The sequence below is a fragment of the Micrasema longulum genome, unplaced genomic scaffold (genome assembly GCF_059751315.1).
Source record: "Micrasema longulum isolate JH-2025_06_02 unplaced genomic scaffold, ASM5975131v1 h1tg000747l, whole genome shotgun sequence".
Classification (NCBI taxonomy): domain Eukaryota; kingdom Metazoa; phylum Arthropoda; class Insecta; order Trichoptera; family Brachycentridae; genus Micrasema; species Micrasema longulum.
The window spans coordinates 609,818-626,765 of NW_028277941.1; the positions used below are offsets into that span (position 1 = coordinate 609,818).

A 16,948-nucleotide genomic window follows, 5' to 3' on the forward strand; every position below is an offset into this window, starting at 1 on the left:
ATGGTTGCTCGGATTACAAAGGGGTAATTATACTTATTTTGAAATAGAGCTATCTCTTAATCTGTCTTCATTGGAGAGACGTAGAACTGAGATGGACCTTATATGCATTTTCAAAATACTTAATGCTTTAAGTGATGTCCCATCTCTGTTGCAATCAATTTCTTTTCATGTTCCCAACCGTGTCACCAGAAGTCAAAATCTGCTATTTATAAAATCTTCTAAGAGCAACTTTGGTTTTTATGCCCCAATGTCCAGAATGTGTAGATTAGTCAATACATCACACGACTTGGAATTTTTTGGGATAGACCTTCCAGCTTTTCGTAGATCTCTTCGCGACTAAACAGTGTGGGATTAAGTTGGATTGGCATGGTTTAGCTCAAAGTTTTTGGTCTTTCGTTTTTTTAAATATATTGTATACTATTATTGTTTTGCCCTTGTTTGTCTTTGCTAAATAGTTTTATGTTCTTTTTGTTCAGTTTCTTGCATTTATGTTTCTTCATGTAACTGTTGTAATTGGCTTAATCCGTATATATATATTAAATAAATAAAAAAACATAAGTGCTATTATAAGTACACCTGTAAAAAAAATCATTCTTCACATGAAATTCTTTCAATAAAGATGTTTAATTTTTTTTTTTTTTTTATTTTATTTATTAATTACATTATTCATACATTTGTTAAGGACAGAGACACAGTTTAAAGCGACACAATCAGGAACGACCCATGTCTGTGAACTTGCTCCGACTCGCTAGAAAATCCGTGTTGAGTCGGGGCACTTGTAATGCATTCATAACCATACATTCACACACATATATACATATATATTCGCACATATTTATTTATATTATATTTTATACATCCATATACATATATATTAAGTTTAAGTTTATACACATCATTGATACTTTATACATTACTACATTTTACATCTACAATTCAAAATAGTCTTTCTTTTCAACTCGAACATTATAACATTCAATCAATAAGGTGTTATGGGTCTCATAAATATTTTTTTGTCAATTTACTTTTACATTGTCGAGATGGGTTGAGCTAAAAAAAGGTAGGTCAATAATTAGGGCTCCATAGCCACATAAAATGGGAACCGCTGGTCTATACTATGTCAAAATATTTTATAATGTCTTATAAAATGCCACCACTCTTAAATGAGTGCGAATTATGACACATACCAGAACATAAAACACCGAACTTCTATGATTTGAAAGTAAATGCATGGGGAGAATATAAGGTATATGGTGGATCGATTTTATTATCAACATTGAAGTCCGAGAGAGGACGCAGCAGCCTTGTATAACAAGTTATTCGAGGTGCAGCGCGCGGCGGTGGCTCTGTCTCGCGCTACGGACGCCTCAGCAGATCCTTGACCCAAGTTACCTCTTCTTCTCACCTGTGGGCTCCTGCCATCTTGGAAAGCCGTGGATGATGATTGTATTGCCTCATTGGGCGAAACGAGGGGACGCGGGATTGACGTGGGAGGAGACGAGGGCGCTGGCTGGCGATCGACTCTCCTGGATGCGTCTAGTAATGTCCACGTGCTCTACTTAGGAATAAATGTGAAAAAGAAGATTTAGAGTAATAATACGTGACGTCTCGGAAAATAAAAAGCGGATACTTGTAGTTTTATTTTCTTAGCGCGAGATCTGTAAAAAATTCTAAAACCATTTCCCCCTCATTTTTCTAGGCCGCTCTACAGTCCACAGGTCTACTAACTTGATTTTAGTTTTTCGTCATGGGGTGAGCATTCGAGGGTTGAAACGGGGGTGGAGAGCCGTGATTGGCTAACTTCCGGGAGGTTGTGGAGGGGGTGTACGCTATACGATAGCTATAAAGTTGAGCAGTGGTGTGGGAAAGTAAACTAACGGATATGACGTAGTCGTCTGATTTATATTATAACGCTCAAAATGAATATCTTGTTTCTTAACGAAAAATGTGCGTGCGCGGAAGGTATAGCAAAATGTTCACACTACATTAGATCAGCGAAATGGCTGCTTGGATGGTTTGTAGTATACGTAGCAGAAAGGGAGGTTGGAAGCATTTATACTATTAGTATTAATATTATGTATTGTTGTATATTAAAACACTTTCATACAATATACATTTAAATTAGGGGTTATTTTTGTTGATTTTATTTATATGATTTTCATTTACATTAGTATAAGGTACGTGCAGAATTTGGAAAACCAGCGCATTCGCAAAATTTTCTATTTTATTAAAAACATATTCACATACACATCACATTCAATTCATAAAAATCTTTCGTCTTTTACAGATACTCGTATGGGATGCTTTGCAAATGGTATCGGTAGATAGGTCACCGCACGTTAAGGTGGAAAAAAAAAATCAAAACCTGAGCCTACTTAAGTTGTCTATAGAACAAAATAGAATTTTCTGCAAGGAAAATTAAATATTCGTATTTAACCCTTTACCGCATACCTAGCTATATATGTTTTTTAAAGTTTTAGATTTTTTTTAGAGCGTAACCAATTATCAAATTTTGAAAAATATTCTCGAATCGGTAAAGGTGATACTTTGTTAGACGGAACATATTTTTTTGTTTATGGCAAGTCCAATGTAACAATAATAATTTAACAGCAATAATGCAACGCGCCCCCCTTTTACAAAAATAGTGCTACATTTATCAGTAAAAAATAGGTAGTTAAAGGTAAGCGACCACTATAAAAAAAAAGGAATACGTATAATGAATCCTTAAGAACATGGAATGTGTTTCGTATTTATGAAATTTTCTATTTTTATCTTGTTTTTGAGCTATTTTTAACAACCGCCATATTCGGCTTCGCATGCATTGCGGTCTAAAACACTGTAAAACAGATATGGTTTCGTATGCATTTAACGTATTTTCTTTTTTTTTCAGAAATGGGTCGTTTTCGCTTCTTCGGCACTTCTATTTCACATGATTGATTTGTGTGCAGTAAATGCCCATTATAAAAATAAAAAAAATACTTTGGCGCCGTAAAAATAAAAAAAATAATCTATGGCTTGGTATAATTTCAAACTTGCAATTTCAGAGCTTTTGCAAATGTCAGGAAAAGTTGCATCCAAAAAACGTGGTCGTCCGACCATTGTTTTGGAATATGGAACGCCGACATCAAGCCGAGTTAATAGTCCATCAGGTCGAGAATATACTCCATCCAGCTTGCTGATTCGCCAATACCTACAGAAAATAAAAAAAAACTCCAGCAATACATCAAGAGCTGCCTTCGAAATTTGTGTCAACCTTTCCGATATGGACGAAAATTCGACAACTATGCCAGAATTGCTCAACAGGCCGTTACTTTACGAAATGTGAGAAATATCAGAACTTGTGCTCCAATGACAAACGAAATTACTTTAAAGATTTTCATACATCATGATTGATTTATCGCCGAATCAATTTGAAATTAGGTTATTGTATCTATTTACATGAATGCATACAAAACCATATAAATAATAAACCCAAAACTTATGTCAAATGTAAGTAGAAATTCATCGTAATCAATTATAAAATTAAAATACGACTTAGTACAAAAAAAATATAATAATAACCAGTTAGCGGTTTCATGGCTTTCTCAGCATCTTCAATACTAGTTTTTCTTAGGCGTTTGCTCTTGGCAGAGCAGTCGTAGTCACGTTGTCAGGAAGGTCGTTAGGATCCGCCTCCATCCGCTTCTGTCCTCGCGCTTTTGGAGGCCTGAAGAGAAGTGCTATTCGCTTCTGTCACCAAGTCTGTCCTGTTAATTTAGTAGGACTTCTTCTGCGAGATTGAGTTCCGTCTACTCGTCCTTGTACCACTAGTCTTTCATTATTGTCTCTTCGCCTCATAACGTGCTGAAGTCCCCGAAAACACGGATTTGTACAATGGAAGAAAGACGCTGTTCAATACGCAGTTCTCAAATTATAGAGACATTAGTCATATGGGTTGTCCTTGGAATTCGCAGCATTCTACGCCAACACCACATTTCGAACGCGTCCATCTTTCTTCGTTCTCTTTGTAGACTTGGCGAAACTACGTTTTGCCAAACTTTTTCAATGTTCTCCATCGCAGAGCAAGCCGTAGCATCAATACTGATGTTTCATTTCAATAATATCTATATTCAATCAAAATTAACGAATATTAGTGTTACTCGTCTTATACCTTTACTTGGCCTCGTGGTGTAATGGTCACCATGGTTTTGGGTTCGATTCCCGACATAGTTGATACAAAATATTTATTTCAAATGGTGTTTTTACACTAGAATATTTCAAAGTCCCTGGACTGGTACCTGAAGCGTAAGACTGATCATCTTGCCTTTATATAACAATAACTATCAAGATACGCTGTGATTGGTATACCAATGCAGTGCCCTATGCGTCATTAGGAGCGGAAAGGTAATTAGGATGGCGTATTTTACTCTTATATATGACAAAATTAAAGTATTTGTCCATGTTTTTTTTAATGACAAAGGGAATACGTTTGCTGGCGACAAAATTTCATTCATATTTTAAACATTCTATGTCAGTACTCCTATATGGGTGCGAATACCTTACCAAAGCTCAGAACACCGAACTTCTAAGTTTTGATAGTTGGGTAGAATATTAGGTATAAGGTGGTTCAATTTTATGGCTAACATTAAAGTCTGAGAACGGACGCAGCAGCCTCCTATAACGAGCGTCTTGAGGATGCGGCGGCGGACCTGGCTTGGACACGTGCTGCGCATGCCTCGGGAGAGCCCAAACCCAAGTTGCCTCTTTTTTAAACCTGCGGTCCTAGAAGGCCGTCGATGACGATCTTTTGACTTTATTCGGCCGAACTAAGGGGCGCTGGATTGACGTTAGAAGAGGCGGAAGTGCTTGCTGGCGATGGGGTCTCCTAGAGGCAACTGGTGATGTCGACATGCTCCACTTAGGAGCGGATGTGGAAAAGAAGAAAAAGAATTATCGTACTAAAAACTCGATTTAAATATAACCTGCTATACCGACAACGGTCCTGTAAGAGAAAGAGAGAGATTCATCTAATAATGTTTCATTCATGGCTCATGACAATATCAGCCATAGGTCCTCATTCTTAAGTATCTCTGTTTTTATTAGGTTTTTATTTATTTCTTAAAAATTATTTTAAATAAATGCAAAGAAGTCTACCTGTATGGATATATATTATTTCAGCGTTTTGAATTTAGATTTTTTTACTAACTTTTATTTACTTTTACAGAATTATTAATTACGCCGACAACTGATTTAAAAATTACTTAAAAAACGTAGTCAAATAAATAAATAATTAAACCGGAACATTTGAACCGGGTTGTGATCCCGTGATAGTGTTGTAGACTTACGGACCAATGGTCCGAGGTTCAAATTCCTCTCTTCCACAACCCGATTCCTATTTCATCAGCACAATTTACTTACGACTTTTAAATGGACTTAAAATTGAAATATTTGTGTAGATAATACTAATATTAAAACTCCGTAATAAAATACTCCGTTGCATTACCAACGCGACATTTATTGCAAATAAAACATTAGATAATAGGGGAACTACCCACTGTTTTTTTTTGTATATTTATTTCATCACTTAATGGATAAACAGGTAGGTATTATTACCCCATGCACATTACATAAAAAACGCAATATTTTGTTCCGCTATTTTTAGATGCACCCCACCATGCCACAGGTTTGTATTTTTTATCACAGTTCGCAAATGTTGCATTTGTAATTAATTATCGTTTGGTTGGAGTTCTTTAATTATATATTTATTCATTGAATTACATCTGTTAGTATTAGCTATATAATGTTACTAATAAATTTATTTTTTTATATTACGTACGCATTTCTAATAACGTACCTAAAACGTAGGCTTAAATATACCATAGTAATTTCTGTGTTTTATTTTTTCTTAAATAAATCATGAAAAATCACACAAATTCTCCATCTTAGAACAAGCTGAGCCATGTTAGATGAAGACTAACCTAATAGAGGACACGTCTGTTCAAATGCCTTGTATTATATGCATAGATTTCCCAGTAATAAATATGTATGTACATATTATATGCAATAAATTTATAATATTATTCTTTCAGAGGCTGTCTTGCGCTATCTCTGTCGTATCTGTCGCACACGAATAATGCAAAAGGTCCACCATTTGTATGATTTATTCCAGTACAAACTTTATTTGCTTATACGGGGCGAATCGCTATCTCAGTAATTTAATACCCGTAAGCTTAAACTGTTTGAACGGATAATCAAATGAACGCTAAATCAAAAAGTTAAGAAAATCCATTTAATGTTTCGAAAGATGTGTTGACCCTTTAAACTTATTGCCCTATATGGCACGTGCAATGCGGCGAGAAATAAATTATATAATCAATATTAAGATAATTTTCTATACATTTGTCTTATAACTACAATATTTACCTCCATTAACGGGCCATTAAAACGAGTCGAGTTTGTTTTACGTGTTTTGCGTGTTTTATTAGTACATATATTTATTATTTCGCACTTAAAGAATTCGAAGACAGGGAATAGTCTAAACTTAATCTAGTTACACAGTTTAAACCGTGCTTTCCGGCCAAACATCGGACCCTTAACGATTTATACTTATGTATATCGCGACTTTTAAGAACATTTAATAAAATTTCCATATGAATCCTATTTCCATATAAATTTAGCTTATTTTAAGCGGTATTTTTTGTAATTTTAATGATATAACTATCAAAATCTTTACTTATCATTAAAAACAGAGGGAAGTAAGTTTTTCACCTATATGATTAAAATTAAGCCAAAATATGCTAGCAAAGTTTGACACATATTTTAATAAGTGCATAGGTTAGGTACCATACAAATACGAATTTATCTTTACCCTAAATAAAATTAGAATTTGAAATCATGTTTTACACTCGGAATATTATTTGATTGAATTTCTTTTTAAAAAATAATGGTTCCGGAGATGAATTTCAAAGAATTATTAGTGATGAATATTCCCACTTACCGTTAGAATCTTTAGTTGTTTGTGTTGCGGCATGGACGAGATCTGTCGATTCGGGATTACTGTCCTCCTGAGTTATTTGACCGGCCATTTTGGTAGCTGTTGGCGCGAAAACCATTTTGCAAATTTAAAATGATGTTTTAAATTTTTATTTCGTATAAAAAAATGGAGATGTGAAGAACAGGTATGCGTATTTCAGAACTAACGGTCCAAGGTAAAAAAATAATTCCGTATTATAACAACCATGTTTTATTGACTGTCAAAAACTATTGCCAAAATATTATTTGTAGAGTTTTATATTTTTTTCAATGAATTATCGAATGAAGTTAAGTGCCCATTAAATAACTTATTTAATTGGTATATTTGGTTTGTGTTAAATATATTTTCGTACTTGCCGAAACAAAATAAATATTTGTGCATGTAAACAATGCGTTATTTCAAAATTTCTACTATATCACAATACAATATATTTTTGAACATTCCACGCGAAACGACCGACGAATCATCGAGAAACGAAGTAAAATAAACTATTTCACCCGCTTGCTGGATAATAACACTTTTGTATATTTGATTTGCAATTAAAATGAGTAATTTAATTAAAATATACGAATGTGGAATGTTTATCACTACGTCGCACTCCTAGCGGATCGGTGATGTACTAAACTAAGTAGGAAACGTGGTCGTGCACGCTCTACGATAGGGCGGTTATTCCTGTCTCTCTCTAGATTAAGGGCGATTGCGTCGTGTGTCCTTGTCCACCTACGGGAGAGATAGCTTGGCAACATAGAGTAACCCCACTCCACCCCTTCCCAGGCCTATACGCTTTTTACCTACTGTAAGGGCGCATACAGTGGCGCCTCGAGTGAAATTTTTTATTCAAAAAGCATAGAAATAAAAAAAGGTGGTAATATTTTTTTGAGGGTAGAGTGTCTCATTTGATATTTCAAGTGGAGGCATTCTAGATCGTGACTCACATTTCCAGTCATAGTTATTTACGAATGTTAATATGCATAGGAATAATTCCATTCGCCCATGCGCTTTGTAGCTCCACGACGTTTGTTAATCTGGCTTCCCTTTGTAAATGTCATCAATGATCAAATTATTACATACTTAAATTTCAGGAAAAATTTGTAATCTTAGTTTTATTTGCAAACCTTAAAAAAATAACACAAAAAGTACATTTTTAAATAATTCCAATTAATGGTGATTTCATACCGTCAATGCGCTCTGCAACTGGAAGATGTGATTGTTGTCTAGCTTTAATATTTTAATTAATTATATCATAAATCGAATCGATGAGCTAGAACCCAGCCGTCCATGCGCTATGTAGGTAGTTACAAGACTCGTTGGGAAACTGTTTGTATAGTGTCCTTGAGGAAATTTCTCAAAAAAAGCACGATTTGTTAATTTATTCAAATTATCCATAACAATCATTTAGGATGGTGCATTTTCCATTCAAATCGTTTTAGGGTGATGTACATTTAACATCTCAGCACTTAGTTACATGATTACACGATTGAATGATTTTGTTGAAAACCAAATAATAAATCAATACCCATATGAAACCTGTAAACGATTTTTTCGAACACGATCGATGGTTTATCATATAGAAGTAGGTACATATTTTCAAAAAAATACTACGTTATTTTATGAATTTATTTAATATCTCTTCTATCAAATAGGTATGTTTTTTTAATCTAAAATTGGACGAAATATTGTTATTGGTATAGGTTTAACTTTTTGGTTCGACAGCAAGTTGGGAGTGGTGGCACAGAACACCCTGGCTTGAGAAAAACTACATTATAAAAAAAACAAATTCAGGAAAAGGTTCCGGAAGGCCGTGCGTGAGGCAAGCGTCTTGCCCATTACACCATGGGAGCCGCCATGTCTCATAAAAAGTATTGTCATGACTAATTAAATAATCACGATTTGTTAAATTAGTACATAAAATGAAAATGCGATTTCTCATCTCTTTTCATGTAACAAATTTGGAAAGATTTTACAATCGAAAAATTTTTAGTTTTTTGAGTAAGTAGTGGATTTTATACCTGATTTGATACAATATGTACGTATATTTTATTAAAATAGAATGTTTATGAACTTATCGATTTGAGACTTAGTGATTAAAATTAACGTTAAATAATTTTAATAAAAATGCTATATTTTTCTTTATATTTCTTTAGGATATAATAGATCCACCTTTTTATATCATCATCATTCCTTTTCCGCACCTAATGGTGCATAAGGCACTGTATTGGTTCACCAATCGCAGCGTATCTTAGTTATGTTTGTTATATGAAGGTAAGATAATCAGTCTTACGCTGCTGGTACCAGTCCATGGACTATGAAATATTCTGGTGAGAAAACTCGCACGGTAGGCAAACGCGCTGACCATCACTAAATCACTAGAAATAAACATAATGTCTGAAAGAGGTAGCTGACATTTTATTTTACAATATTTTTTTTTTTACAAAAATAAAAAATACATCATTATTTTCACTGGGATTGAATGTTTTCATTTCTGTAAAACTAAATAAGTTAACCAGTTAACCACAAACAAACTCGGATAATTATTTATTTGCTATACCTAACAATGAATTATTAATAACTTAATGTTCATCCGTTCCACTTTCGATTTCGACGCATTTCACATGCCACCCTTAAACATGCTGTAAAAAATCAGCGGCCTCACCCCCATATTATACCTGTAAGCTCTAACTCCTATTCTAAAAGTACCTGCCTTTGTAAAATGAGAAATAAGTTATGTACCTACTGCCAACTTATCTTGTCTTTCACCGTCTGCCTATCAGTTATTTAGAATAAGATACCTTAGGGTGCAAAATAAACAAAATCATAATTTCATCTATCACCTCATAATGTAATGTAAGTACCACTTTGCAAAACCATAGCAATTTTTTTGTGAAATATATTTCAATGTTTGTTTTACAATAAAATCTTGTAGATTTGTAAATAAATGCAACGTAATTAAAAAAAAATAATATTGACTTTTAATATGTGGAATATTTAACTGTTTTACGTAGGGATGCGTAATCAGCTTGACCACATAAATATAGGCTGTGAAATCAAATATCAATTGGTATTGAATTACATTATTTAAAAAGGCTTTTTCATTTTCACTAGCTATATATGCTACTTGAAACTTGCACTATTTTTCCATCATCGTTCGACCAACAGAAGTTTTTATGATTATTTCGAACACTGTCAATAAACAAATGTCTTAGTATTTATCCATGTAACTCCCTAGGTAAAGCATATAGAGTCAAAAATTGTATTCAGAATTCTCAATGTCAGTAGGAAAGTTTTAATTTTCTATAATTATGTGTACAACTAAAGCAAACTAAATAGTTTATGCTTTTTAAAAAGAATGTATATAAAAAACAGTAAGCAATACATATAAAAATAAAATACCATAGTTAAAAGCAACATAGTAAAAAATGTAGGTAAAATTTAATAAAAAATGTAGTAGCAAAAATAGCAAATAACCTAAAAAAAGTCAAAAGAAAAAAATAGTAAGAAACATTGTAAAAAACATGGTAAAAACATATTTTAAAACACAGAAAATCCGTAGTAAAAAACAAAATATGTTGGTAGCAAAAAACATGGTAAAAGGCATAGAAAAAAAGAAAAAAAAAATATTTTAAATCATGGTAAAATACAAAGTAAAAAGAAAAACAATAAAAAAAAGAAAACATACTAAAAGATGTAATCAATAAAAAAATGTGTATATATAGTAAAAACAGAGTAAAGTAATGAGGATCTTCAAAAAATCAATCAATAAATGAAATGAGTACCACCAACTTTGTGACTTTCCATGTTAAATAATTGAACTGCCTACGAATTTGGTTGAGTAAAATCACTAGATTATACCTACCTCCTTTTCTGGGAATCTGAACGCATTATTATGATTATTATGGATAACTTCTACAGCGCCATTTTCGTAATATAATACCTCAAGGGCGCTTTACAAAGTGATTATCTAAAGATAAAAATTTAATTTTAACTTTTTAATTCAAGAAAAATAATTTACTTTGTGACAAAGTACATTATTTTTCTTAAATTAAATTTATATATTTATATAATCACTTTCTAAAGCGCCCTTGAGGTATCATATTACGAAAATAGCGCTATATAAGTTATCCATAATAATAGTATCTATTATTATTATTATTATCTGTTTTTTATTGTTTTGAAATATTTAATGTTACTTTATTTTAAAGCTCTTACAAAGATACTGTCGTCTTTTAAAACCGTTCGACTTATGAAATTTATGTTATTGTTATAACTAAATAATTTATGTAGTCAAAGTTTTTGAATGTTTAATTTCAAAATCAAATAAGTACGAGCTCTCGTTAATAGTAGGTTCCCGGGATAGCAACCGGCAATTTAGAATAATTCTGTACTAAAATTAATCATTCAATCAAGTCTAAATGACCAGTCACAATAATACGAGTACATTATACCTACACAGATTGGTTTTGGGGCTATAGGTATCGGTAAGGTTTCATATTATACTTTCCTTTATTAAGCAATCCCTTTCCATCATTGTTAAGCCCGAAAAAATAGCGCACGTGCTCATACGGACTTTTTCGTTTTTTTTAATATACTTTTGTTATGTACATAACATTATCTTTAGGGAGTGCATTTCTGCTACATGGAAACGGGGGAACATTATACAAGTAGGTATATAATATACCTAAAATACTGGAGAAATACATAGTTTATTGATCCATGTAAATATTTCACGATGTACATGGGTAATGTTTGTTGACGTGATGTTTATATTTGTATGTTGTCTAACAGTCGTAAGTTAAGTATTGGTAAGTGAGGTAAAGCAACTTGAGGTGGGGCGAACAGACGCATGGAAAATTGTGATTATTAATTAGTGCAGAAGGGTAGTAAAGTTTGTGGCACGGCGAGATGTGCATTCGTTTAACAAGAACATCCAGGAATAATATTAGAATGTCCCCAAAGCACATATAGGAAAAAATGATATTGTAATTAATTATTAAATACATTACAATACATAAGATGGTATTGATAATTCTAGTAAATTTGTTTAAATCGTTTTTTTTTATTAAGTATTTATAGTGTACGAGCTTAGAATTACCATAGAAATAAAATTTAATTTGATCAAACACATTTGTCATTTAATAATGTATGAAAAGCTAAATGTCATTTTCGTAATGCTCTTTTGACTTAATAATATATAAAACGGCCGTCTCTTCCACGAGGCAGTTATTATTATGTGAGAGTTACCGAAATTATCACTTGTGACCAATTTCGAATTAAAATTACAGGCATCCACAGTCCATTCAAATATTTAATAAACCTTTTCTTGTTTGTATGTTACCGTATAATATTCTAGAGTGCCTACTAATACAAACGAAAATTGTTACTAACATATTAAATATAAGGTTTCTAAACATTGGAACGCGCCATACATATATGGATTATGATCGTATGACTTTGTCTGTTTGTAATAAAGTTTTTTTAATTTATTTTTTTTAGCCTCGAATAATAAGGATGCGTATTACAATCGAGATAATACAATTTATTTATTTCTCTACATTACTTCTCTTCCAATAACCATTGAAGCAAAAATATGATTCCATTTTTTTTTCTTTAAAAAGACAAAAATGCGAACTAGGATATCCGTTCAGTACGTATATAATATAATCTACATGCATCGTTAGTATGTTTTTTTACATAAATACAACATAATCTTACGTCACTGTGTCTTTAAGTTTTCTTAAATATTGTGTCATTCTCATGTTGTTTAATCAAGCGATTTCGTATCGAAAAAATAAAGTATTTTCTATATTTGCCAATTAGGTTGTTAATGTTTCTCCAAATTTGAATTTAGTTATAACAGTTTTATTTTTAAAACATCGAATGTTGAATGTTGTATTTAAACATTTATTTATACTATTTGTGTTATTTATCGACAATTGAATTGGTGAATTCCATTTTAATAATTCGTAGGTACCTATTTCCTAATTTACGTTTTCTTTTTAAAGATATAATTTTATACAAATATAAAATATTAACTAATGTATTTACGTGCGATATCTGATTTTTATTTATTTTACGTGCCATTGTTTACTAAGTACATTTTTGCCATAACCTTGGTATTTTGTGTGAGTTGCCGAATTCATAACTTATTTTAATATATTTCAAAATTTGTACCGACCATTTGCTCTAAAGGCCTTCTGCATATTATCGATAATTTTTGGTTGTCACCGACGCGATGCGTCAACTACCATTTTTTTAAATAATAGTTATCAAATGGAAATCACAAATTTGTAAACTCGAAATGGGTATTAAAATAGATCATCATCATTCCCTTTCTCCACTTAATGGGGCATAGGACACTGCATTAGTATACCAACCGAACTGTATTTTGATAATTTGTTTTACACGAAGGTAGGACACTTCAGATACGGGACAATTAAATACTCAATCAAAATAATTATTTAAAATAACAATCAAGATTTTTAAAATGCCATAGATTGATGATGCACCTGTGTAGTTATATCGTCGGCGATAATATAATACCGCTTAACTTTCAAGATAAATTTTTGGCAGGAGAACCTAAAAAGCGTCCCGTTTACATTGTACTTACGATTTTAATCAACCAAAAATACCGCTGGAGTATCAGAAAAACAATAATTATCTATATGTGTATAATTCTTTGACAAGCGTGGATTTTTTTATTTTATTTATTTATTTATTCATATAAAGATACATATTACAAAAAAAAATAACGTATCACTACTGTATGAGGTCAAGAGCCCTGTGTTGAGTTGGGATACAATAAAATGGCAAGTGGAAGCATACATATTATTGAGGAATACCTCAAATAAAAATTATTACATAAACATAAATTTCAATAAACATCTGGACAACACGCTTAATAGTACTATATATAAATCTAGGCCATGTCTCGCAGCAGTCTCCTGCAATGGTCTCTTCCCTTAGTCAAAAATATATCACTGAACTCCTTATGGCTGGACCTAATTTGATGTTTTTTCTGCGTGTGTTTGAGTGTTTTTAGATGGTTTAGATTCACAATTGGACCCAGTAGGTGGAAAATTCGAAAACCGAAAAAACGTTGGCTAAACCAGCTAATAGCAGGCAGGTCAACGTTCAGGCAGGATAACATCTGTCAGGTCCGCTAGTTTAGAGTTAAAATTGAAATAATTTATAATTAACGGCTATCAGTCCCTTCAACGAATGTATTTTAGTAAAACATTTTCTTTAAAAGAACAGGTTACGTGGTATTGCAGTATCACAGGCGGTTTATTAGTTAGTAATATGTTTATTTCTAAGTTTTGCACTTTTTTACAATATTTTCATTAAATTAGTTCTTATTTTTCATAATTTGCTTTATTTCATTTCTAATATTTTCTTACTGGGTTTATATTTTAAACTATAATTTTAAACTGTAGTTTTTAATGTATGCTTTCGTGTTTATTTTTTGATAATTGAAATGCAGAAGCTGGCAAAGCATCTTTGAGGTTACTCGCTATACAAGTTTATAAAAAAATGTGGACTTGAATATCGACGCTGGAAAGGAAAAAAATAACAAGCGACATGTAGCAACTTTACAAAAGAAGCATTAAAAGTTTTTTTGTTTATTATTTTAATTAATTCAAAAAATGCGTACATGCGTATAATTTTGGCATGATTCCTGTATAATTTAAACACGCAATTCATAATTAATAAATATGAAAAAAAATACATTAGTTGGCTCTTCTGTAAAGTTGCTACCCTGGTAACTTTTTACTTTCCAGCGTCGATATCATTGTTTCTGCCACTATATAAAAAAATATTTGCCAAACTAATAAAGTAACTTCGAGATTTTTCTGTCAAAGTGGATCGCAGTACGCCTCAATTTTGTCATTTGCGCCCGGACTTAAAATGTGCGCATATTGTTATAGTCATCTGTCCGGTAGCAGCAGCGGCCAGCTGCAGAAATAATAATACTAGGCTGTATTATTGTCGGTGTGTGTGAAGTGTGTACTCCGAGTGTCCGACTCCAAACTCCCAACCCCGCTGGCTGCTGGGGCCGCAGGGGGGCGGGGGTAGCATCCAGAGCTAGAACGGGAGAGGACGCGGGGGAGCCACGGTCAGCGACTGGCACACGGCACACCGCAACAAACATTTAATAATTATTATTACTGTGACAATTACATGAAACTAGCTAAATTGTTTTACTTCAATTACAAATTTTAAAATTAAATTGATTTATTTATAGAATCACTTTCTAAAGCGCCTTTGAGATATCATATCACGAAAATGGCGCTATATCAGTTATCCATACTAATAATAATACAAAGTATAGTAAATCAATGTGCATCACAGTAAAAAATATCTAAAATCACAATAATTCAGTTCAGTTGACAATGTTGACATATTATAAATAGCGGTATCTTCTTAGATTAACTATAATTTTTTATTTATATTTATTGTTACAGGTACTATTTTTTACTTGAGTAAGTACTGGGTATTTACTAACCTGCATAGTGATCTGAATGTTAGATTATATTTTACTATGGCAGTTTTTGGTACAATTTCAGGATAATTAAATGTGATTTTTCTCACTTGGTGTATGAGTATAATAATAATTGTATACTTAATAATTGTATGTTAATTAATAAGCTTTGAATAATCATAGAAATATTGAAAGTAGCTGATATTTAATTAGTTTTATTATTATTGACCATTTATTTTGCATTTTTTTTATTTTACATGACATAATTGTTTAATAGTAATTACGACTGACATAACTATAAGAAGCAATAAATATATATTAAAAAAGTATATATTTAGAAAAATGTAAAAAAAGCAAAAAATATGTACACAATATCGCAGTTATAAGATACAAAACGAATACAAAACCGGAATACCAATATTTAAAACAGAAGTGTGAACATAACTAATAGGCTTAAGTTAAGTGTAAACAATTTTTTGGTGTGTGCATGAGTGTCCTACACTAATATACAAAATTGACAATATTTATGTTTCTACATACCTTCTGTTTGTTTACCCAATAAAACAAATTAATAAACAAAATTATTGTTTTAAAAACAAAACAATAAAGCGTCACATGTATGTGTGTGTCTTCTTATGCTGGTCTTTTTCAAAAAATGAAGTTATGACTTTATTTTGTGGTTATTGAAACTGATGAGATAAATTGGAATATACAAATTAAATTTTTATATTATTATCGTGATTCGTTTGTATATTTAAAAAAATATGGTGCATATTATACTGCATCTATTCTGTTTTATCTCATGTGTATTAAATTCTTTCATTTTCCTAAAAAAATATTTGTGTTGAGATTAATGATTTTCAATACGCGTAGCTAGACATTTGGACAATGGTCATCAATCTATGAATATTTAATTTCCCTTTAGTGCAGAAATATAATAAATTAAATCGCAATCCAGAGCTACAATGGGGACTAAAGATAAAGGCGAACAAAAAACTTTTTATTCGTTTTAATAATAAGCCTTATAGATCAAAGGTTGACACATGTCGGCAAATAAACGAGAGGTAGAAATAAAAAAATCGCACTGGGGCCGAGTCCGCGGAAGATCATTTTTTATATCGAGATTGGACCGTGAGGGGAGCTGAATTTGTCAACAAAAGACCCGTAGGGGTCTGCAATTAAACTAGATTTCCGCACCCTAAATGGACCACTGGTCAGCAAAAAAACTATCATGTGCAAACGGTAATTTAAAAAAAGAGGAGACGATTCCATGTAGCTTTCGCGCACTAGTACTTAAATTATGGTCAAGGCATATTAGTTGGGTGTCTTAGAAACCCAACTGTGAGAACATTGGTTGAGGTAGATGATGAAACATACACTCACTTGAACGTTGTTATGCAGAAAGCGGCCAGTCCAACATTTTGAAAAAATTAGATAAATGTTATCGGGTGCAGTAAGGT

At 32.1% G+C, this 16,948-nt stretch overlaps 1 protein-coding gene across 1 annotated transcript in view; it reads right to left on the reverse strand.

The window, feature by feature from the left end:
- Window positions 1-7,091, reverse strand: part of lin-28 (protein lin-28 homolog) — a 78,557-nt gene extending 71,466 nt beyond the window's left edge. Inside the window, exon 1 of the mRNA XM_088230359.1 lies at window positions 6,977-7,091. Coding sequence (XP_088086485.1) covers window positions 6,977-7,091 — 115 coding nt within the window. The remainder of the gene's footprint in view (window positions 1-6,976) is intronic.
- Between the last annotated feature and the right edge of the window lie 9,857 nt (window positions 7,092-16,948).